Raw genomic sequence first — 23,767 nt, forward strand, 5'->3', positions numbered from 1 at the left:
CACCTCTCCCTATTCTATTCTATTCTATTCTATTCTATTCCATTTCCATTTTTATTCTATTCTATTTGTATTCTATTTCCACTTCCATTTTTATTCTTATTCTATTTTATTCTATTTATATTTATATTTTCTATTTCCATTCTTATTTTTATTTTTATTTTTATTTTTACTTTTATTCTTATTCTTCCATTTTTATTCTTATTCTATTTTATTCTATTTATATTTATATTTTCTATTTCCATTCTTATTTTTATTTTTATTTTTATTTTTACTTTTATTCTTATTCTATTTCTGTTCTATTCTATTCTATTTTTACTATTCTATTCTATTTTTTCCTATTCTATTTCTATTCTATGTTATGCTGAGCTTATTCTATTCTATTCTATTTCTGTTTCTATTCTTATTCTCACTCTATTTCTATTTCCGTTCATTCCATTCCATTCTATTCTTTGTTTCTTGTCCTGCCTTCAGATGCTTTGAAGAATAGCTTGACTCCCTCTTCTTTGTGGCAACCCCTGAGATATTGGAAGACTGCTATCATGTCTCCCCTAGTCCTTCTTTTCATTAGACTAGACATACCCAGTTCCAGCAACTGTTCTTCATATGTTTTAGCCTCCAGTCCCCTAATCCTCTTGGTTGCTCTTCCCTGTACTCTATCTAGAGTCTCCACATCTTTTTTTACATCATGGCAACCAAAACTAGGATTGTGGTGGCTTTTTTGGCTGGTGCATTACATGCTGGCTCATATTTAAGTGGCTGTCCAATAATGTCCCTAGATACTTTGAATGTCCTAGTTGAACATAATTAACAGAATAACAGAATATCTGCTGTTACCACCAGCCACAGCTTAATTTCAAATTGAGCATCTCAAAAACCACATTCCATGTTTAACAGAATAACAGAATATCTGCTGTTACCACCAGCCACAGCTTAATTTCAAATTGAGCATCTCAAAAACCACATTCCATGTTAAGGTTGTGGTTAAGTAGAAATCAATAAACATTTCCCAAACTCATTGGTAGCCTCACATTGCAATGAAGAAGGACATACACTCAATTACGCAGCTACTAAGATTGTTGGCTGAGCAGGTACAAAAACAGCCAGTAAAATGACTGAAGCCCAAGAAACGGGCCCCTCATCAGTCAAAAGCCAATCAGGTACCTATGAGTTACTAATCTCTCTGCCGGGTCCTGTTTCCATGATGTCCCTATGTGGTCTTTCACAACGTAGGAATTATCTTCATGCTTCCTCTTTTCCCCCAAAGACCAGCTGGAAGGGAGGTGCCGAGAGGGTCCTTGGTTGCCCCCTCCCCTCTTTGGAAGAGCCTTATAGCTCCCGCTGCCTTAAGAAAGTTCCAAACAACCCTTAAAGATCCATCTCCTCCTGGGCACCCTTTTTTTTAACTATTGCCATCTGGCAGATGGTACAGGACAATAAAAACAAGGACATGTAGACTGAAAAAGAGCTTCCATCCCAGAGCAGTAATTATCTTGAATTCTACTGTAGAGGGCAACAGAAATGCAATATCAGGAGTTTTCAATTTCATTGTATAGAATGTACAGTTCTATACCTGGGATGGCGAACCACAGGTGGCATGCGGAGCCATTTGTCAGGGCACCCAAGGTGCTGCCCTGTCAGCTGGCCAGAGGCCCCCCGGAGGCTTCATGAGCTTCCCTAAAGCCTCTGGAGTGCAAAAAACTGGCCCTATGGGCAAACTGGAAGTTCGGGAATGGACTTCCGGTTTGCTCGGAGGGTCATTTTGAGTGCTCCGGAGGCTTCAGGGACCTTCAGTAGGCTTCCCTGAAGCATCCGGAGCAGTAAAAACGACCCTCCGTTTTAAGTGCTCCAGAGGCTTCAGGGAAGCCTCCTGAAGGTCCCTGAAGCCTCCAGAGGGCGAGGGAGGCTGTTTTCCCCTCCTCAGGCTCCTATAAAGCTTCTGGATCCTGGGCAGGGCGAAAAAAGCATGAAAAAATGGGGGGGGTCATGCCTGTAGTGCTCCCATGTGCCCTGAAATGGTTGCACATTGCATTATTGGCGCGGCCCGTCCGCCCATGACCCCCCTGCATTCCCCCCACTTATGGCACACGAGCCAAAAAAGGTACGCCATCGCTGTTCTATACAATTGTATAGTTTTATTTTTAATGTATAATATACACTGAAGAAGGCACAACTTTGTTGTAGGAGGTGCCAAGACAATAAAGTAAAGGATTAAACTGTTTAACTATGATAGTTTGGTCTCGGAGATACTCTGGATGACTTTGGATAGGAGCTGGCTACTAATGAGAGCAGGGTTGATCCGATGGCCACACTGCCGAAAGATTTTTTCCATGGACTGAGCTGCAGCCTGAGCCACAGAGGCTTCGCGATCCTCTTGAAGATCCCGGAGCCCTGGAAGGAATCCAGAAAAGAAATGATTCCCAGGATCCACCTTGAGAACCAACCCTGATCAGGGACAGAGCTTCTGGAGAGAAAGTCTCCGTTTCAAGCGAGGGAACTTTGAAACTCACCCAGGAAAACTTCTTCGATTTGTTTGGAAGTCACCACATCCTGTTTCATGTATTGAGCGCAGCAGCCTAGACACATGCAAAGAAAAGGTTGGTGGAGTTGGCAGAGATTGATTCAAGAAAGAAAACACAGAATTCTTTCGTTTCTACTTGGAAGAGTCACTTTGGGACTTTACGGGATGGTCCCAGGAATTGGGTCTGTCTAGAGATCGGATGAAAAGAAGGACGAAGGCTGACAGTCGTCCAAGGTTTCATTCCATCCAACACCACACGATCAAAATTCGGACGCTTGGCAAACTGACTCGTACGTATGACAGTTGCAGAGTCTTGGGGGTCACCTGATCACTTTTTGCAACCATTGCAAAAGAGGGTCGTGTGTGTGTGTGTGTGTGTGTGTGTGTGTGTGTGTACGTGTGTGCGTGCAATAATGGTCAGCATGCCTGGCCTTAGGCTGCCCGCCTGCCCTGGTTTTTCCTCCCCTCCTTCCAGAGTTTGCACTTGGGGTTACCAATTAAGAGGGCAGCTGCCTCTCGGGACGAAGGATTCCGGCTCTTTAGGAATTCCACCATCTGCTCCAACATTTCAGGCAGGTTTTCCTTGCATCGATTGATCTGGGGAACACAAGGCCACAAACAAGGCAATGAACTCTGTAGCTTCCTCTTTTTTTCTTTCTAAGGTTTCTAGTCCTCATGTCCTCAACAACAATGTCTTCAATAACATATTGAATTTTATTATATTCAGTATGTTAGCCAACTGTACTATACTAAACTATATTATTATTATATTACATTTTATTATACTAAACAATATTATTATGCTATACTGGATGTGACTGGACTAGACTGGACTATCATACAATGCAATACAATATAATATTATTACATTATATAGTATAGTGAAAACGAATAGAAAAAGAAAAGGGAAAAAAAGGTGACAAGGAAATGGCTTCTGGTCTTATAAATGCATTTATGTTTTGCCCCCTTTACATCGTAATTTCCCTTTTCCACAAACTGCCATTTCTAATCTCAAATCCACAAATCAGCAAGGTTTCTAGTCCTCATGTGGCATAGAACTTCTGCTGTTCCCAATGGAACAACAACCCAAGAAGAATCCCTCTAGTCACTTTAGTCTAGTGGTTGAGGCCTCAGGCAACAAACCAGGAGCCGGTGAGTTCTAGTCCCTCCTTTGGCATGAAAGCCCGATGGGTGCCTTGGGGAGTTCTAGTCCTGCCTTAGGCATGAAAGCTGGCTGGATGACTTTGGTCCAGTCCCTCTCTCTCTCAGGCCAGCCTACCTCACAGGCTTATTGGGAAGGAAATTGGAGGAGGAGGAGGAGGGGGAGGAGAAGCATTAGGGACATCCACCATCTTGAATGATTTATCAAAAGAAAGGCAGGAGAAAAAGAAAATATATTATACTCTAATCCAGAAGAAAAGGAACCAGCTGGGCTCCTACTTACCACCTCCGAGCAGATGCTGGAATACATGCTCTGGAGACTGGTGTAAATCTCGTAGTCAAACAAAGTCTCTGGAAACTCCTCCCACTTCATAAAGGAGACGCAGGAGGTCAGGGCGTTCCTGGAGACCTGGGCCGAGGGAGGAAAGGAGGCATCAGAGGAGCCGGTTCTGAGGTTATCCATCTTCTGCAGAGAAAAGCCAGACTTCTCCTTGCTCAGAGGTGGGAAAGGGGATGAGCCACCCCAAGAGGAAGCTATGGCAGGGAAAGCCCCCCCCTGAAGGCCAGAGTTCCCCACAATTCAAGCCTGACTCTCTTCTATTGGTACCAGGCAAACAATCAAGCAGAAAACAACCCCCTAATCCAAGAACGACCCAACAGAAAAACTGCACCCACATCAAAATGATCGGGCATTAAGCAGAGGTCAAACCCTCCCCTCCAACCTACTGATGCTGTCAACTAGTTGGGTCAGGAAAGGCCTGCAAGAAAACAACCAGGTTCAGAGAGCACCAAGGACCTCACAACTTCAGGATTGTCCAGAATCTCTTTGCCTTCTCCAGAGGATCCACATGATGCAACCACGTTGCCCTGAGTGAAGATGGGGGTCTCATGGGGAAGGGAGCATGAAGAGAGTAGGAGCTTAGTTGACCCCGCCCTTCAACTCACCTCTTGGGTCTGACTATTAGCCAACTGGATGACGAGAGGAATCAGGCTGCGCAGGATGGATTCAGTCAGATTCCGCTCTGTCTCCTTGACCCCTTTTAAGACCAGGCCAAAAAGGGTGATGGAGGTGTTGCGCAACTCGATGTCCTCCTACAAGGCCAGACAAGGAAGAGAAACGGGTCAGTCCCTCCAATAGCATTCAGGAAGTGGGAGGCGTTGTGAGAACCTAGGAGAACAAACTGCAACACACACAACAGTCAGCTGAGCAAAATCTGAGAGCAGAAATTTCAGGCGAGAAAACATCTCAAATTTGATTCTTCTTTGTTTCCTGAAATAGAAAGGCAGGGAGGGATCCACTAAACCTTCAATAAAAGCCTTCATCACCTCCATCCTCTTCATCTGATCTGCCTCAGTTTCTCACTCACGAGACAAAGGAAGAGGAGTCTGGCAACTGTTTCTCCAGACAAGGCCATGGGGATGGTTGGCCATGGGTGTAAAAGGCTTGCAGACCAACCTCTATGGTGTGATAGAGGGAGCTGTTTTCCCATCTTAGCAGCCTTCACATGTGGGGACTTCAACCTCTGGAGTTCTCAGGCCAGCAGAGTTGAGATCCACACACCTTAAAGGGTCTGAGATCAAGCAACACCAATCTGGATTTTTAATAAATATGGAGAGGGATTGATGGTGGTTTGGTGAAGCTGAAGAGAGTGGGAACCTTCTCCAGCTCTCTGGAAGGGCTCAAGGATCATCTGAAAGCTCACACACTCTTTTAGATGAGAACAGCACAGTTATTGCTGAACTATTTCTAAGTCTTTTTGATAAAATTAGAATTCTGCAGATGTTACCCAGGCCATCTTTATGGGAGAAAAAGAGAGGAGGGAGGGAGGGAGGGAGGGAGGGAGAGGAAGAGAGAAGGGGGGTGGATTAGTTTGTCGTGATTTGGTTGACGTACATCAGCAAAATACTTCCCCAGGACCGGAATAAGATTGACAGCTTTCCATCCATAGGTTTGAACTTTCAGATACCGGAATAGGAACTGAAGAGTCCGTAGGGATTCCTTTGCCACACTCTTTTCTGGGTGACAAGCACAGTTGACCACAGGGACTAGCACCGGCTCTAACATCGTATTCTGGAGGAAGGAGGGAAGAAAGGGAACAATTAAACATGGTCACTGGAGTTCTCTGAGTCTACGAATGACAAACACAGAGAAGCCCCCATAACCTAGAATCACAGGGTTGAAAATGAACTTGGAGGTCATCTAGTCCAACCCCCTGCTCAAGCAGAGACCTTATACCATTTCAGATCAGTGGTTGTTCAGTCTCTTCTTGAAAACCTCCAGTGTTGGAGCACCCACAACCTCTGGAGGGAAGTGGTTCCACTGGTGAATTGTCCTCATTGTCAGGGAATTTCTCCTTAGTTCCAGGTTGCTTCTCTCCTTCATTAGTTCCCATCCATTGCTTCTTGTTCTCCTTTCAGGGGCTTCGGGGAATCAGTTGCCCCCCGCCATTTTTTGTGGAAGGACTTCAAATATTAAACGTCTCATCTCATCCCAGCCCCACTTTTTGTTGTTAGACTAAAACTACCTAGTTCCCCAATTCTTCATCCTATGCTTTGCCTCCGCTCCACACTTCAGCTTTCACAATTAAACCTACCATCAAGTGCCCCATTTCAAGCATATAAACATGTGCACTTGGAACATACAACACGGCATAGCAGAGTCAGAAGGGACCTTGGAGGTCTTCTAGTCCAACCCCTGCTCGAGCAGGAGATTCTATACCATGAATGGTTTTCCAGTCTCTTTTGGAAAACCCACAGGTTCTGGAGATCAGTCCTTCCATTGCTTGATTGCTCTCACCGTTAGGAAAATTTCTCCTTAATTCCAGGCTGATTCTCTCCTTGCTTAGTTTCCAACCATTCTTTCTCCTCTTTCTTTCTTTTGACCACCTGGTCTTTGTAGGAGCCTTCAAATATTGGAACAGGTGCCATCCTGTCTCCCCTAGTCCTTCTTTTCATTAGACTAGACATTCCCAGTTCCTGTAAGCGTTCTTCGTATGCTCTTGGGTTGCAATGATAAGAAAACTGGATGAGATGTATAAATGGAGAAAACCATAATACCCAGCATCCCAGGTGGAGGTTCCCCGTGATCTCCCATCCTGCAAGGGAAGATCTTGGGGAAATAGCTGGGTGTGAGGAAGCTGGATGATTGTTAGGTCAGCTCAGGGGCTTCCTCATCCCAGGGGTTTGACGCAAAACACTCCATCACTGGAGGTTTTTAAGAAGAGAGCAGACAGTCACTTATCTGAATTAGCTTAGGTTCTCCTGCTTGAGCAGAAGGCTGGACTAGAAGACCGCCAAGGTCTCTACTACTAGGAAAACCAGTAGTAATGGTTGTCCAGTCTCTTCTTGAAAGCCTCCAGTGTTGGAGCACCCACAAAATCTGCAGGCAAGTTGTTCCACTGGTTAATTGTTCTCAGTATCGGGAAATTTCTCCTTAGGCCCAGGTTGCTTCTCTCCTTGATTAGCTTCCATCCGTTGCTTCTTGTTCTGCTTTAGATGTCCTCCAAGAGGATCTGTCTCCAAATTGATCCTTCAGATCTTCCAGGGATGCCCCCATCTTTGTAGAAGAGTCGCCACTGTAGCTGAGGGCATCCTCTTTCTGGGGGTTGTCTTCTTCTCCTCCTTCTACCCTTCCTAGCCTTGTAGACTTCCCAGAGAGGTCACACCTGCTGCTCCCTTGAAAGTCCCTCACTTCCTGCCCCCCATCTCTTACCTCCAAGGGGTGCTGGAGAAGATACCCCACACCACGAATAGCAAATATTTGGATGAGGGGATATGGCTGAGCCATCCAGTCTTGGAGGACATTGAGGATGTCCTTCATGATGAAGAATTGTCCGACCTCCGGGTGATAGAGAAGCTGGGGAAGAAGATTGGAGAGAAGAAGCATTAACAAAACAAAGGAAGGGAATTTTCCTCAGAGCCTCTACTAAGAGATGCCACGTTCAGCCATTACGGGGCGTGGAAAAGAAAAGACAGTCCTCGTTTAGTGACTGCGTAAAGTCACCATGGCACTGACAAAAGGGACAATTCCATTTTTCAAACTTATGACCATTGATCACGGTCAGCTGATCAAAAATTGGATACTTGAGGGTCCGTATTTATGACAATCGCAGTGTTTCGAGGATACGTGATTCGTTTTGTGACCGTCTGATAAGCCAAGTCAATGTGGAAACTGGATTCACTTAACAACCGTGTAACTAACATAACAACTGCAATGATTCACTTAACAACTGTGGCAAGTAAGGTCGTATAATGGGGTAAAACTTGCTTAGGGACTGTTTCACTGAGCAAAGGAAATTTGGGGCTCAATTCTGGTCGTAAGTCGAGGACAACCTGTAGAAGGAAATGACTGGAAGAACTGGTTCATCCTAAGTATACAACCACGGCATTGGCTGAAGGACTGCTGCGATCACTTAATGACCACTGGATGTTCTATGACAGTCATATGTCGAGGATTACATTATGGCAAAAGGTAGTGCAAATGATAGTTGTAAGAATACAAAACTGCCTATAATGCAACGAGGAAAAGGAATTTGGGGTCATTGAGTCTTCTTTCCTCTCTCCCTTCCTCCCTCCTTTCCTCCCTTCCTCCCTGCCTCTTTCTCTCTCTCCCATTCCACCGATTAACAGAATAAGAGGAGACCTTGGAGGTTTTCTAGTCCAACCCCTTGACCAAGCAGGAGACCATCTACTATGTCAGACAGTCTTTCCAGTCTCTTCTTCAAGGCCTCCAGTGATGGAGCCCCCACAACTTCAACTTCCTAACCATAAAGTCCTCTTGAATCCTGCGCAAAATTCCTGGAGCTCCACAATGTTGTGATGTATCACAATGTCTCCTCACCTCCGAGAAGAACACCATGCCAATTGTCTTCTCCCTTAAGTCAGGACGGTGAAGGTAGGTGTTGGCCTGTCTGAACATCACCTTGAGCTCCACTTTAGAGAATGTGAAGAGTTTTCTAAAGATCAAATAGGGAGAAATCAGACAAGATCTGCTGGTGAGTGAGGAGAAAATCACCAAGCTAGAGAAATGATTATCTGAATTATGGATAAATAAATTACTCAATGAATTAGTCCATTTAGATAAGTTTTCACCCACCCTCTCTTTCTCTGTCTTTCTCTCCCTCTCCTTCCCACCCTCCTTCTCCCTCTCATTTTCTCTCTCCTTTTCTCTCCCTCTCACACTCCCTCTCTTTCTCAGTCTTTTTCTCCCTCCCTCTCTCCTCTTCCGCTCTCCCTCTCCTTTCTTTGTCTAACTCTCCCTCTCATTATCTCTCTCCTTTTCTGTTTCCATCTCTCTCTCCCCCTCCCTCTCTTTTGCTCTCTCCCCTTCCCTCCCTCTCCTCTATCTCCCCTTCTCCCCTCTCTTTCCTCCCTCTCATCCTTCCTTTCTTTCTCATTCTCTCTGTACCTCTTCTTCCTCCTCTCCTTCTGCCCTCCCTCCCTCTCTCCTTCACTCTCTTTCTCCCTCCCTCCCCTCTTCCCTCCCTCTTCCCCCTCTCCCTCCCTTTCTCTCTCTCTGCCTCTTCCTCCTCCTCTCCCTCTGCCCTTACCCTCCCACTCTCACCAACTGCCACTTGTATCCAAGCTCTTTGGACTTTGAAGTTCTTACCGGACCAGATGGAAAATGGCCTCAAACAGACTATCTGGGCTCAAGAGCATCTCCCAGCATCCCACCATCCCCAAATCGTTGTACTCCTCTTCGTATCCGGCAGACAGGATGAGGTTTTTGATCGCCTGCACTGTCGTACTAAATCAAAGAAAGGGAGAAGAGTTGATGCTAATCCTTCAGCCGATGCCCCCTGCAAAGGCCAGGCTTGCCCTGACGCCAACCGGCCTCCCGCTGCCCTTCAGGAGATCTCCAGGTTTCACTTGGCAGCTTGTGCAACAACCACAAAACACAACAGCAAATCAGCCTCCATTTATTTCTCCCCCTCCAGTGATATCCTGTAGGATCCAGATTGGGCCCAGGACATTCCTTACCCCAATTGGTTGATCTGTTCTGAAAGGTCTGTGACTCTGCTGGACTTCCTGGCAACACTCTTGCTGGCTCCCAGGAGGAAGTACAGCTGCGTGACCAGGGCGAGGAGCAGGTTGGAGAATTTGTTGTGGAGGAGCTCAGCAGCGTTCGGGAGGGACAGGAGGAAACAGAGAGCGTTGGTGGCCTAGAAACGGGATGAAGGGTGAGTCACCTTGGGCTCCCCAGGTTACTTAGTTTCATCACATTCTTCTTCTTCTTCCTCTTCTTCTAACGTTCCCAGAAACACTTGCAGGGTGGAGTCTGGCCAACTGAATGGAGCTGGGGGTTTACTGGCCAGATACCCTTCCTGTTGCCAATGAGGAGTTTTGTTCAGCAGATATATTCTCATTGTGCTCAGGGAGAGAAACATCTGCCTCCACCTAAAGGAGGGGGGCTTACACCAAATGATGCTCCAATTTCAGCCCCCAGCCACTTGCCCACTGCCTCCCTCCCCCATTCCCAAAGACGTGGAGGGCTTACCGCAATGGGCATGAGGGACTTGCTGTTCCTCATTGTGAGGACGTCAGTGCTGGGGTCTTGGTCCTGCAGCCTTTTCAAGAGGGGCTTCATGATCTTGAGGTTGGCATAAGGGTCTGCAGCCAGTGCCCCCCAAACCTCCCTGGCGCTTCTGCGGAGGGGGAGAAACAGATAGGGTGGAAAACAGATCCTTTCCCCATTTCAGAAGAGATGGCCAGTCCAGATAGATGAACCCCCCAACAGAAGGAAGGATTGGAAAACCGATGCCCAAATGAACGGCTCTCATCCCAAAAAAATATCTCTATATACACAGGTAGTTCTCGACTTACGACCGTTTGTCCAGCAGCCATTCAAAGGAACAACGGCATTGAAAGAAGCGACTTATTCCCAGTTTTCACACTTTCCAGTATCCTCAGGATCATCTGACCAAAATTCAGACTCCTGGACAACTGGTTCAGATTTACGACCATCCCAAATATGATATTGATATGATCCACACCTGACATGACCTCTCCATCACAAGACCCTCACTTGATATGACCCTCACCTGGCCCATCAGAAAACCCATCACAAGATCCACACCTGACACGAGCCTCAATCTGAGGTGACCTCCCCATCACAAGACCCATCACATGATCCCCAAGTCACGATGACACGATGTGCGATCTCAATGCTCATAGATCGCAATCGATACTTTGCTACTGGATAGTCCAAACAGATCTAAATTGTCCCGCAGAGACGGTGAACAGGAAGAATACATCTTCCTGATCTCAGGGACATTGCAAAGTCCCTGATTGATCCAAGAGAAGTTCTTCAAGCCGGTGACAAAAAATCCAGCCATCTGGCTGATGAAGTCAGGGCGGCTCCAAAACTGAAGGATACGGAAAGAGAAAGTGTTTCCCGCTGGTGAGGAATCTTTACTGTTTTAAAAGTGACTGCCTATAAAAAAAACCTTAAAATTAATTTAAATTGGAGAACAGAGGAAATAAGTGGCGGAATTAAATTTGGACTGGTTTTGGACAGTCGGTTATCTTACTTTTTAAATGCTATCTTCACTGATGGAATTTATGCAAGCCTTTTAAAATGAATGGATTAAGTTTCCTTCTTCTATTTTTTTTTCTTTTACTATTCTCTGTAATCTATGGACTAAAATTCTCCTCTTTCATTACTGTGGGTGTTTTTCTAACTCATTTAAGAGTCGGACTTTTTAAAAAACTTGAAATACAAAAAGATACAAAAAGAAAGAAAGAAATGGTAACATTGTAACACTGCTACTTGGCGGCTAGAGGTTTGTGTATTGGAAATGAAACATTTTTTTCACTGATTATCCTGGCTTGGCACTCCAAGGTCTCACAGCTTCTTTATAGAGACTGATAAGAAGAAAAGCACACATATGTTCCTTTGAAGTATATTTTTAACCAGAGATAGGTGAAATGTTATTGTGATGCTTAATTCTGTTAAAACCTTCTAAGCTAGAGCAGCAGTGTTTATTAGCTGGAGATAATGGCACAATTTCAACAGCAAAAAGAAGTTTTAAGTCTGCAAAAGATACTCTCAGAAATACAGAAATTATCAGATACACATGAGAGGATAGAGAAGAAGTTGCAAGTTTTACTGCACTTAACAGCAAAATATGAAGAAGTTGAAGATGCTAATCAAATGGAAAAAGTGACGGTTAAAATCCTAAAAATCGAAGAGGAAAATGAATATAAAGAAATTAAAATTGCTGATATTTATGGTGATTGGTTTGTCTCTGAAAAGGGAAAGAGTGGAATACTGAAAGAGGAATTAAATGGAGGGGAAATCTACCCCAGATGACAAGATACAGAAGAAGAAAAAACAAAAGAATTTATGGATTTAAAGAGAGAATTTTTATTAACAATATCATTGATAACACTACCAACAATCAAAGATAAGCTGATTAAGGAAACAGAAGAAGGGCATTGAAATTACATGAGAAATTCTATAAGCAAAGAGTTGCTAAGAGGAGTCCGTACAAAGTTGATTAAGGAGATGATTAGAGGACTGACCCCACAAATGGCAGAAGATATGAGACTGTTTTGCTACTGGAAAGATACAGGTTGATAGATGGAAGAGTATAACTTAAAACTAGCTAAACTTAGTGAAATTTAGTGATAATAGATATAGTTAAACAAATAATTGATAGTGATACTAAGGTATACAATGTGCAGTGTTATGATAAGTAATAACTGGATATGAATATTGAATGGTACCCATGAAAGGAAGATTAGAAACCCTTTTGGATTATATATAAAGGTTAATAATAATAAAAAAGAATTAAGTTAGATTCAGTTAAGTCTTGATTATTAGGGGGGGAAATGATATGATGCAGAATATAGCCAAATAAAGGAGGGATAATGATAATAATGTATATATGTATGGGTACAACATAAGGAAATGGGATGTAAATTGTTAACAGTGATTTGGAAAGGATTAGAAAACTTTGTTATTGAACATTATGGATGTTTAGCTAGAATAGGACATAAAGATTCAGTGTTATTGGAGGATTTTAGAAATAGTAAATGAAATCCCAGTATGTGGTTATGTATTAAATCTTGGTATATTTTATGATGAAGGACGTTTAAACAATTATAGTCAAATGAAAATGGAGGTATGATGACGGTAACATGTATAAATATATCTGAGTTAAAATACTTGAGTTAAAATGAATTATGCTTCATGACTGTGGAAGAGATGCACAAAAGCCTTTTGTAACCAACTGATACACTTTCTACAGTATGCAAAAAAGGAAGATTTTATGTGTCGTGTTTGTTTTGAAAATTAAAAAAAAACTTTTATATATAAAAAAGATCCACCACCTGACATGACCTCCACATCACAAGACCCATCACAAGATCCCCATCTGACATAACCCTCAATCTGAGGTGACCTCTCCATCACCCTCACCTGAGACAACCCACACCTGAGGTGACCTCTCCATCACAAGACCTACTGACCACACCAAGCCCTTACAAGCAGAAGATCACCAGCACTGGCGTTCCTTAAACTCCACTGAAGAAGTTACCTTGCCTGGTAACAAAACATTTGGAAACCAACGCAGAAGCTCAGAGAACCAACCTCCACCCTCTCCCTCCACCTGAGCTACAGGGATTCACCCCATCGCGAAGGATGGAGAGTCTCTGATGAATCCAAGGCAACAGGAGGCCCATCTCCTTGAAGTTCTTCTTACCCATCACAGCCAATGGAGGATTCCAGCAATATGTCCACAACTGGGTTGACCCTCTTGGATGCCAGGTGACAAACGGCCTTGAGGGTGAGGTCTTTCGTTGCTGGGTGGGCAATATTCGGGAGACGCTGGTAAATCTCCTTCAAGATCTTAGGTAGCTATGGCAAAAGAGAGATCGGAGGGATGAGATCCAGCGTTGGTCTCCATTGGAGATGCAGTAGAGACGATAACTCCCACCCATTGGGGGAAATAAATTGGCCCCCACAATGTCAACGTTTGCCCTACATTTTTGAAAGAACTCCTGATTTGTCCAGCTGCCTGTGATATTTTCTTGGTTTATTTTAGGAGATTTATATTCCTGCCTATTCGCATATGGCGACTCAAGGCGGATGACAAAGATGTAAAAACATCTGGAGCCTTAACCACTGGCACACTGGCTCACCAAATGTTATTTTTCATGAAAGCAATATGGCTCCTTTGTTTTGCCCTTACCTTCTTCTGGGAGGTTTGGATAGCTCAGTGGTCTCCCATCCAGCCCTAGCCTTCTAAAAACCAGCCAAAGCGTCGTCACTGAGCCAACAAGGTCTCAGCCGTTCTCGTCTTTGCTTTCTAAAAAATCTCCTACATCCCTTTTGCTCCAAGCCCTGCAATTTTCTTACCTCCTCCAGATCCATGCCACACTCCTCCAGGATGGAGTCGAGGAGCTGCCCCGCAGACTGAGATATGTTCTTTTCCACGTGTGTCAAGGCCTCCAGGGCTTCCAGGATCACCTGCATTAGCTGCAATGGGCTGAGGTGCTCCCCAAAGGCCTATCGGAGAGAAGGAAAGGAGGCCATGCAGAGATGCCTCAGGGCTTTGACTCCCTTCTCTTGAGACTTTGACCCAGATTGGGGGACAGCACACCATGTAGAGAGGCAGGCCTTATTCCATGTCCTCCATCAGGTGGGATTCAGATGGGGGTCAAGGAAGCCAACATGGCAGCTGCCCTTTCTTCCTCCTAGTCATTGGAGAGAAGGGGTACCCAAAGCCCAACCTTGGGAGGATGCTGTCCCCACTGTGAGATTGACTCCTTTGAGGGTCTCCAGGTCAGGAGAAGGAACAAAAGGAAGACAGGCCAAAGGCTGATCCAAAACATACCTTCGCCATTTTGGAGATGTTGTTGTAGAAGATCCCAGAACCCGAAACAAAAAAATCCTCCCGCAACCAATGTACAATATTCCCCTTTTTATTTTTCCCTTTCTTGTCCATTTCTTTTGCTTTGGAGGGAGGGGAAAAAAACCACAAGGTCAGATTTTGAGTCATGAAATGTCAAGAAGAAAACCACCAAGCTCAGAGAGCACCAAGGACCCCACAGTCCTTCTTCTCCCCCCCTCTAACACTTTTCCCTATTTCCCTCTCTGTTCCCTACTTTCTCACTACCTCCTCCTCCCCTCCCCCTCATCTTCCTTCCCCTACTCTCTCCTCCTCCTCCCCCTCCTCATCTTCCTCTCCCTTTCTTCCTCTCTCTCCCCTCCCTTCTCATCTCCTCCTCCACTTGCTGCTCCCCTCCTCCTCCCCCAGCCACTCTGTCTCCCTTTCTCCCTCCCTCTCTCTCCTCCTCCTTGCTCCTTGTCTCTCTTCATCGCTCCTCCTCTCTCTCCCCCTCTCTCCTATCTCCTCCTCTTCCTCCCTAACTGACTCACTTAACATGAGAATCTCAATGTTAAAAGGACCCCTGGCCCACTTGCTGCTCCTCTTCCTCCTGCTTCTCCTCCCTGTCTCCCTTTCTCCCTCTCCTCCTCCTCCTTGCTCCTTCTTTCTCTCTCTTCATTGCTCCTTCTCTCTCTCTCCCATCTCCTCCCCTTCCTCCTCCCCCTCCTCTACCTCCTCCTCCTCCTCCTTCCTAGCTGACTCACTTGAGACTCTCCTTCTTAAAAGGACCCCTGGCCCTGAGAAGTGCCAATATCAACTGCCTATTTCAGGCATCTCTGCCAAGCCCAATGACCAGGGTCTTGGCCACACCACAGGCTGTGCCACCCAAAGCTCTCCTGGGCAGGGGGCATCCTTGGTCCTCTTGCAGCAAGTCAGCCCTTGGAGTCCAACTTTCTCACCCATTTTGCTCATGAGGAGGTGGTGCAGGTGGTAGGCAGCCTCTGCGGACGTCTGGCCAACTTCTGGGTTGGTGTCGCCAATGTGCAAGGCCAGCAAAGCCACCAGCCGTCCCAGCAAAGAAAACTCAGTTGTGGTCTAAGGAAAGGAAGGGAAAAGGAGGGGGAAAAGGAGAAGCGGAGGGGGCTCATGAAGCTTTCAGCCGGCTAAAATTAGGGAATCAGAACCACAGAACCTCAGAATCTTAGATACACAGAATGTTAGCATCATAGAATCATAGAATTATCAAATATTTGAATCTTAGAGTCTTAGAATCCTTGAGACATAGAATGTTTGAATCTTAAAATTGTAAATGATAGAATCTCAGAATCGTAATAATAGAATCTTAAAATTATAGTTATATAATCTTTGAATAATAGAATATTTAAATCTTCAAATCTTTGGTTCTTCAAATCATATAATCATACCATCACAGAATCTTAGAATCATAATCTTTGAATCCTCAAATCTTAGAATCTTTGAATCACACAACCTGAGAATTACAGAATCTCAGAATCTTTGAATCACAGAACCTGAGAATTACAGAATCTCAGAATCTTTGAATCACAGAACCTTAGAATTACAGAATCATGGAATCACAGCTTGACAGAACCGCAGTTGCTGGAAGGGACCGTGGAGGTCTTCTCCTCCAACCCTCTGCTCAAGCAAGAATCCTTGTATCCTCCTGGTCACATCCCAAAGGTGCTTTTCCCAAAAGGCAGTTGGACTTTCTTGCGTTTTTTCCTTTCTTTGAAAAATTTCGCTTCTCATCCCAAAGGGAGACTTACATCGAAATTGACGTTATCTGAAATGAACTTGAGGAGGTGCTTGGTGCTCTTGAGGGCCCTCTCTCTCTCGTGGCTCTTTGGAGAGTCGATCCAGGGATTTGTGTGCTGCCAGGGGAAACGAAGGAGAAGGAGGAAAGGAGGAATGGGTCATTCCCATTTGGAAGAGCCACAGACTCCACAGGGGGACAGAAGGGCCAAATCCAGCCTGAACATCTGGCTGTCCGTCTGACCCACCCCAAGAAAGGATCTCTCTTTACCGTCAGGATCTCCTGCAGGGCATCCAAATTGGGAGCTTCGGACAGCAATCCGGTCAGCATGTTGTTGCAGGCGGTGGCTGTCTGCTGATAGAAATCCTAAAAAAAGGAGAAAATGTCAGAAGGAAGGAGGGGCGTCAAGGAAGAAACGGCGCCTGAAAGAGGCAGAAATCCAGGGGTGGGGAACTGATGGCCCTTTTCCGACTGGGGCACTGCAGCTCCCAACCTTCCTGAGCCAGCCATGGAATTCTGGGAGTTGAAGTCCAGAGGTCTGCAGTAAATGGAGTGGCCGACCTTGCAGGGCTGGTTTTTCTTCCTTAACAGTTCTGGGATATTCAAATGCAGGCAGTCCTCATCTTACAACCACAATTGAGACCAAAATTTCCATCGCTAAGCGTGACATTAGTGAAATGAATTTTGGCTCAAGGGATGGATCCAGGGCTGTTGAGGAGATTGGGAATCCTGCTCACAGCACCCTTGTTTCCAGGTGGATCCCCTATTGCTTTGCTCCGTCTGGACTGTTCACCTGAGATTGAGATGATGGGGGTTGGCTATCTGTTTTCATTGTGGACATCTTGATAGCTGGCAATGAAAACACCTTCCGGATGCTTTGGTTGACCACTTTAGACCTCACCTCAGAGGTCAAGGAGGGCTTCATACGGCTGATGAAAGACAAGAAAAGAGGAGGGGGGTGAGGAGATCCTAGACTCAGAGGGCTAAAAGGGACCTTGGAGGTCTTCTACTCCAACCCTTGCTTGATGGTCCTTAAACCATCCCAGTCATATGGTTGTCCTCTCCTTTCTTGAAAACCTCAAGTGATGGAGAGAACACAACTTCTGGAGGCAATCCCTTCCACTGATTGATTGTTCTCAGTGTAAGGAAATGTCTCCTGGAGATCTCTCTCTCTCTCTCTCTCTCTCTCTCTCTCCCTCCCTCCCTACCCATCCCTCCCTCCCTCCCTCCCTCTCTCCATCCATCTATCCATCCATCCCACCCCAGCCCTGATGTGTCCTTCAATGAAATGGAGTTTGACCCCCCCACTGCTCTAAAGTTATCTAGTTATCTGCGGGATCGCATCCTACCCCACACATCCCTGCGGCCAATCCGCTCTCACAGAGAGGGACTCCTCCGGGTACCATCCGCTAAGCAATGCGGGCGGGCGGTGCCCAGTAGTAGGGCCTTCTCTGTGATGGGCCCAACCCTCTGGAACGACCTCCCCCCCGATATTATAACTACTGTTGATCTCCGCTCCTTCCGCAAGAAACTCAAGACCCACTTGTTCAAATTAGCTAGCCTGGCACAATTGTAATTGTAAATCAGAAATATAGTATAATCTAATCCTGACCCTCCTGCATGGCATTTTAAATTTTTAAATTTTGGGGTTTTTAATTGGTTTTAATTGGAACTTTTTAAACTATCGTTAGTTTGGTTATTTTACGGACTGTGTGTTTAAGTTGGTTTGTCTGGGTTTGGTGTTTTGCTTTGTTGTTTTATTGTATATTTATTGTCTGTACACCGCCCCGAGTCCCTTCGGGGAGAGGGGGCGGTTTATAAATTTAATAAACTAAACTAAACTAAACTAAAGCACGTTGACCTGCCACGGAAATCCCATCACTTGGTCCAACTCCAAGTTCCTCCCCAGCTGGTGGGAAGATGAGGGTGGGGCAGGTACGTACCTTATGCAGGTGATGGTGACGATGGCTTGATGGAGAACTATGACGGACAGGGTTCTTTCGGGCTCATCTTCAATGACTTCCTGAAAGGAGAAGGAAAGACATGTTAGGAAGCTCCTGAGATGTGGCCACCATCCAGCTGGCACTACTCCCATCCCTACGCCTTTCCTGGTTGACACGGGAAGTCCTCAACTTACAACTGCTCGCTTAGCCACCATTTAAAGTTATGAAGGATCTCTCCAGGATCCCTCTTAGAACCAAGGGTAAATTTCCTGACAGAACAATTAACCAGTGGAACAACTTGCCTCCAGAAGCTGTGAATGCTTCAACATTGGAAGTGTTAAAGAAGAGATTGGATAGCCATTTGTCTGAAGTGGTGTAGGGTTTCCTGGCTGGACTAGAGGACCTCCAAGGTCCCTTCCAACTTTGTTCTTCTAATTCTGATACCCAAGGACTACTTATGACCCAGATTTGAAGCTCTGAGAGGCTCTTCTTCCTCAGTGATCAGAGGATCATGTTTTAGTCGCTTGGCAACTAGCCTGCATTGATGGATTGGATTTGGATTTGGATTTATTGGATTTATATGCCGCCCTTCTCCCAAGGACTCAGGGCGGCGTACAGCATTAAAAAACACATAGTACAAAAGTTAAAAGGAAATTAGAAACAGTCCAAAAAACAAACCCAATTTATATAACACTCACATTTTAAAAATTAAATAAAATTAACAGGCCAGGCCGGCTTGCTGGAAAAGCCAACTTTTTAGGGCACGTCGGAAGGACTGGAGGTCAGGGATTATGCGAAGCTCCGGGGGCAGCTCATTCCAGAGGGAAGGTGCTCCCACAGAGAAGGCTCTCCCCCTGGGGGTCACCAGCCGACACTGTCTGGCCGATGGCACCCTGAGGAGGCCAACTCTGTGGGATCGTACTGGACGGTGGGAGGCTACTGGTGGCAGTAGGTGGTCTCGCAGGTACCCTGGGCCTAAGCCATGGAGCGCTTTAAAGGTCATAATTAGTACCTTGAATCGCACTCGGAAGAGAACCGGTAACCAGTGCAGCAGCCTAAAAGGGGTGTAACATGGGAGCACCTAGGTACCCCCATGATAACCCGCGCGGCCGCATTCTGGACCAGCTGAAGCCTCCGGGTGCTCTTCAAGGGCAGCCCCATGTAGAGAGCGTTGCAGTAGTCCAAGCGAGAAAGGACGAGGACATGAGTGACTGTGCACAGAGCATCCTGATCCAGGAAGGGGCGCAATTGACATACCAGGCGAACCTGGTAAAAGGCCCCCCTGGTCACGGCCATCAGATGTTCTTCTAAACTAAGCGGCATATCCAGGAGGACTCCCAGATTGTGAGCCTTCTCTGAGGGGGCTAAAATTTCTCCCCCTATCATCAAAGATGGAACAAGATGCACAAATGGGGATGACGGAAACCACAGCCACTCAGTCTTGGAGGGATTGAGCTTGAGCCTGTTCCTGCCCATCCAGATCCGCACAGCATCTAGGCATCGGGACATCACGTCGAGGGCATCATTTGGGTGGTTTGGGGTAGAGATGAAAAGTTGGGTATCATCAGCATATTGATGATACCGTACCCCAAAACCACGGATGATCTCGCCCAGCGGTTTCATATATATGTTGAACAGTAGGGGTGAGAGAACCGACCCCTGGGGCACCCCACAAGTGACGTGCCTGGGGGTCGATCTCTGCCCTCCAGTCAACACAAACTGCGACCGATCCGATAGGTAGGAGGAGAACCACCATAAAACGGTGCCCCCCACTCCCAACCCCCCGAGTCGTCGCATGGTCAATGGTATCGAAAGCCGCCGAGAGGTCTAATAGGACCAGGACAGAGGATCCCGGGCCCGCCAGAGATCATCGACCAACGTGACCAATGCCGTCTCTGTGCTGTACCCGGGCCTGAAACCCGACTGAAACGGATCCAGGTAGACAGCTTCATCCAGGTACTGGGGAAGCTGACGTGCTACCACACTCTCGACAGCCTTCGCTACAAAGCGAAGGTTGGAGACCGGACGGTAATTGGCTAAAGAAGCTGGGTCCAGGGAAGGCTTCTTAAGGAGGGGCCTCACCACCGCCTCCTTCAAGGCGGTGGGAAAGAACCTCTCTCTCAATGAAGCGTTGGTAATCGCCTGGAGCCAGCCTCGTGTCACCTCCCGGGAAGCCGAAACTAACCACGAGGGACACGAGTCCAGCACACAAGTGGCAGCACTGAGTCTCCCCATAATCCTGTCCATGCCCTCGGGGGTCAAACTCATCCCAGATTGTCTCCTCAAGATTCATCCCCGTCGGCTCGCCCAAATCTACCCAGTCAGAGTCCAAGCCTGTCCGGATCTGAGCGATTTTATCCTGCAGATGGCAGTTTGCAGTGTCCCCTGACCATGGTTTAAGTCAGGGATGGGTAACTAGGGCCTCACTACGACCTGTGAACTTCAACTCCCAGAATCCCTGAAGGCTGGGAGTTGAATCCACCGTTCTTAAAGTTATTCAATTCCGCCGTCTTCCATTCTGGACATTGGCTGTGTCGTTTCTTCTTAGAAAGTCTCAATGCCTTTTTCTTCTTCTTACTTCCCCTAATTTCCCAGTTCGATTTGTTGTTCTACTTTATATATTAAATATCTGTCTATCTGTCTCTCTCTATCCATCCATATCTATATATCTCATTTATCTATCTATCTATCTATCTATCTATCTATCTATCTATCTATCTATCTATCTATCCATCCATCCATCCATCCATCCATCCATCCATCCATCCATCCATCCATCCACTCAGCCATCCATCTACCTACCTACCTGCCTTGATTTAAAAATAAACACTAATAATAAAAACAATGGGGAAGCCAGATTCATGAAACAACCGTGGGACTAATTTAATGGCAGTGATTCAGCTAACAACGGTGGAAAGAGAAGTCATACAATGGGGCAGAATACACTTAAGAGCCGTCCCACTTAGCAACAGAATCATTTGGGGCTCAATTGATTGGAATTCAATTTGGTTCAAATTCTCTTTCAAACCTAAAGGCGCCCAGGAGCACCTGCCCCTCCCCCTCCCCACTTACGATGATCTTGAGGACCAAATCCTGTTTCTGGGGTAGATGGAGATCTTGCCTCCTGCTGAGGGCAGCCGCTTTGGTGACCATGATGATGGACCTCATGAAGGCTTTCTTCAGGCCTTCGTCCTGGGAAACCCAAGTGGGAAGAGGGTGGGGTTAGAAGACACCAGGAGGAAGAGGGTGCATCTATTTATTTCAACCTTTACGTAGCCGACCGTCTTTTCTTGAACTCCAGGGGGCTCCCAATCAAAATATCCCCTGGACATTCTGGGTGCTAGTCCTGCCTTAGGCATGAGAGGCAGCCGAGAGACTTTGGGCCAATCACCAGGAGATGGAGAGTTCTAGTCCCACTATAGCCATGAAAGCCAACTGTCTGAGCCAATCACCAGGAGACTGTGAGTTCTAATCCCTCCTTCAGCACGAGAGCCAGCTGGGTGAGTCCACATCTGGCCCAGTTCTTCTCTCTCAATCTAACACAAGTCACAGGGTTGTTGTGGTTGTGTGAAAAGGAAGAAAGAGGATAATGCGCTGCCTTGAGTGTAATGAATGTGGCATGACCATAGATAAGGAAACCACTAGCATTTCATCATCTCCAGGGCAATTGGAACAGGAAGCAGATCGAAATGGGAGGCATAACTGGGGGCTGGAGGTCGCCTGTTGAGCCCAGATTCTCCCCAGCAAACTCTGAGGACTGCAGTCAGGTTGTCCTGGTTCACTAAAAGGGGCGATTTGTAGCTCAGGGTTGAACTGTGGAGCCCTTGGTGCTCCCTGAGCTTGGCTGGTTTTTTTAGAGATGTTTCTTATATTTTTTCACCATCAATTGAAATCCAGATAAGCAGGGATTAACCCCAGACAAACAATGCAGAAGTAAAAACCCAGATCAAGGAACTATGAGGAGGAAAACAACAGTCCTGCCAGCACTGACAGAGGGTGGAAACCAGCCTACCTTGTTCATGGTGGCGTACTGGACGAGAAGTTCAGACACGATGGGTTGGATGAAAACACCCAGGTCTTCAGGGGAGGCTCCCTGGGCTGCTTGTCCATAGCAGAGCATTAATGTTGTTCTAATCCGTCTGTCAGAGAGATATTGTGAGTCCTGCCAGGACAAAGACGAGGGTGTCAAACTCTTTTCCAGAGCACCAGAGGACAAGAGAAGAAGCCATGGATGGAAACTGATGGAGATTCTTAGTCATCCAGGTCATGGTTGTCCCAAAGGGGCTTTTTCCAAAGGCAACTGGACTTGTTTTTTCCTTGAAGAGGTTTCGCTTCTCATCAAAGAAGCTTCTTCAGATCTGCCAGGAGCTTCTTCACTTCTGACTTCGGTCAAAACAGAAGAAGCTTCCTACATGAGAAGCGAAATGTCTTCAAGGTCAAACAAAGTCCAAGCCCTTTGAAAAAGCACCTTTGGGTCTACTTGAGATGTTTGTTGGGCAACTCATGATCTTCTCTAGATTTATAAAATAGTCCTCCGGCAGATGGAGGTGGACAATTTCCATCCCCACCTACAATCTCAGTGCTGGTCTCAGGTCTTTGAGATGTATGACCAGTCTGAAGAGAGCAGATGGCCTGGAGCATCCGTCCTTCTAAACACCTTGGACTTTCCTTCCCAGAATCCCCCAGCCTTCTTCTCTACTGAGTTTCGGACCTTGGAACCCCATCCCTGGTCTTACCTCATGGGAGCCTTCTGAGAGAGAAGGTCTCTTGGGCTGTGCGATGTTACTGGCCTCCCTGAGGACCAGGAGGATTTCTGGCAAATGATGGAATGCAGCGAGGCGGATGGTCTCCGAGATTCCCTAGGCAAAGCAATGCTTGTGAATTAGGACATTTGCACATTTTCTTTTTTTATCTTCCTATTCCTCCTCCTCCTCCTATTTGCAAACCCCAGGCCCTTCTAGCACTGATGAAATTATCTAACTGGGTAATAAAATGTCTGCAAGAAAGCAACAAAGCACTCCTCCAAAAACCCCACAGTTCTCCTCCTCCTCCCCTCCTCCCTCTTCTTCCTCCCCTCCCCTCCTCCTCCTAACTCCTCCCCCTCCTCCCCCTCCTCCTCCTCCTCCTCTCCTATTCCCTCCTCCTCCCTTCACCTCCCCTCTGCAAAACCTGTTCCCTTCTAGAACTGATGAAATGACCGAGTTGGGTCGCAAAAGGTCTGCATTTCTTGCAACCAAGCTCAGAGAGCACCAAGGACCCCACAAAGTTGGAGGCCTCAGCCCCCACAGGCAGCCCACTCCCACTCACCTCTCTGTCCGTCTCGTCTGCAAATGAGAATGCCAGAAGCTTTTTGAGGTGGTCTTTTACAAGATCTTTCTGTCTGGTATTCCTCAACTTTAAGCCATAGTATTTATATAGGTTTATCTGAAGATTGGAAAAAGAGTGCGTGAGTCTGAGGGAACTCCACCCATCATCCAGGAAAAGGAAGCATAGGACAAAGAATGATCAGAAAAGGACCAAGTGTGGTCAAGCACAGGGCCAT

General features: G+C 46.3%; 1 protein-coding gene across 1 annotated transcript; it reads right to left on the reverse strand.

Moving 5' to 3' along the window:
* Positions 1-2,221: 2,221 nt before the first annotated feature.
* Positions 2,222-22,345, reverse strand: LOC309385753 (maestro heat-like repeat-containing protein family member 7; the record flags this gene model as incomplete). The annotated part of the gene is made up of 21 exons (XM_081940457.1): positions 2,222-2,388; positions 2,508-2,573; positions 3,013-3,115; positions 3,963-4,088; positions 4,625-4,771; positions 5,574-5,750; positions 7,392-7,535; positions 8,520-8,634; positions 9,288-9,425; positions 9,659-9,840; positions 10,176-10,323; positions 13,384-13,538; positions 14,040-14,189; positions 14,518-14,636; positions 15,471-15,606; positions 16,296-16,400; positions 16,553-16,648; positions 17,076-17,211; positions 18,226-18,305; positions 21,298-21,417; positions 22,238-22,345. The coding sequence occupies 21 exons, from the start codon at positions 22,343-22,345 to the stop codon at positions 2,222-2,224; spliced, it is 2,718 nt and encodes a 905-aa protein (XP_081796583.1).
* Positions 22,346-23,767: the final 1,422 nt, after the last annotated feature.

This window comes from Natrix helvetica (assembly GCF_964273705.1).
Source record: "Natrix helvetica genome assembly, chromosome: 2".
Lineage (NCBI taxonomy): Eukaryota > Metazoa > Chordata > Lepidosauria > Squamata > Natricidae > Natrix > Natrix helvetica.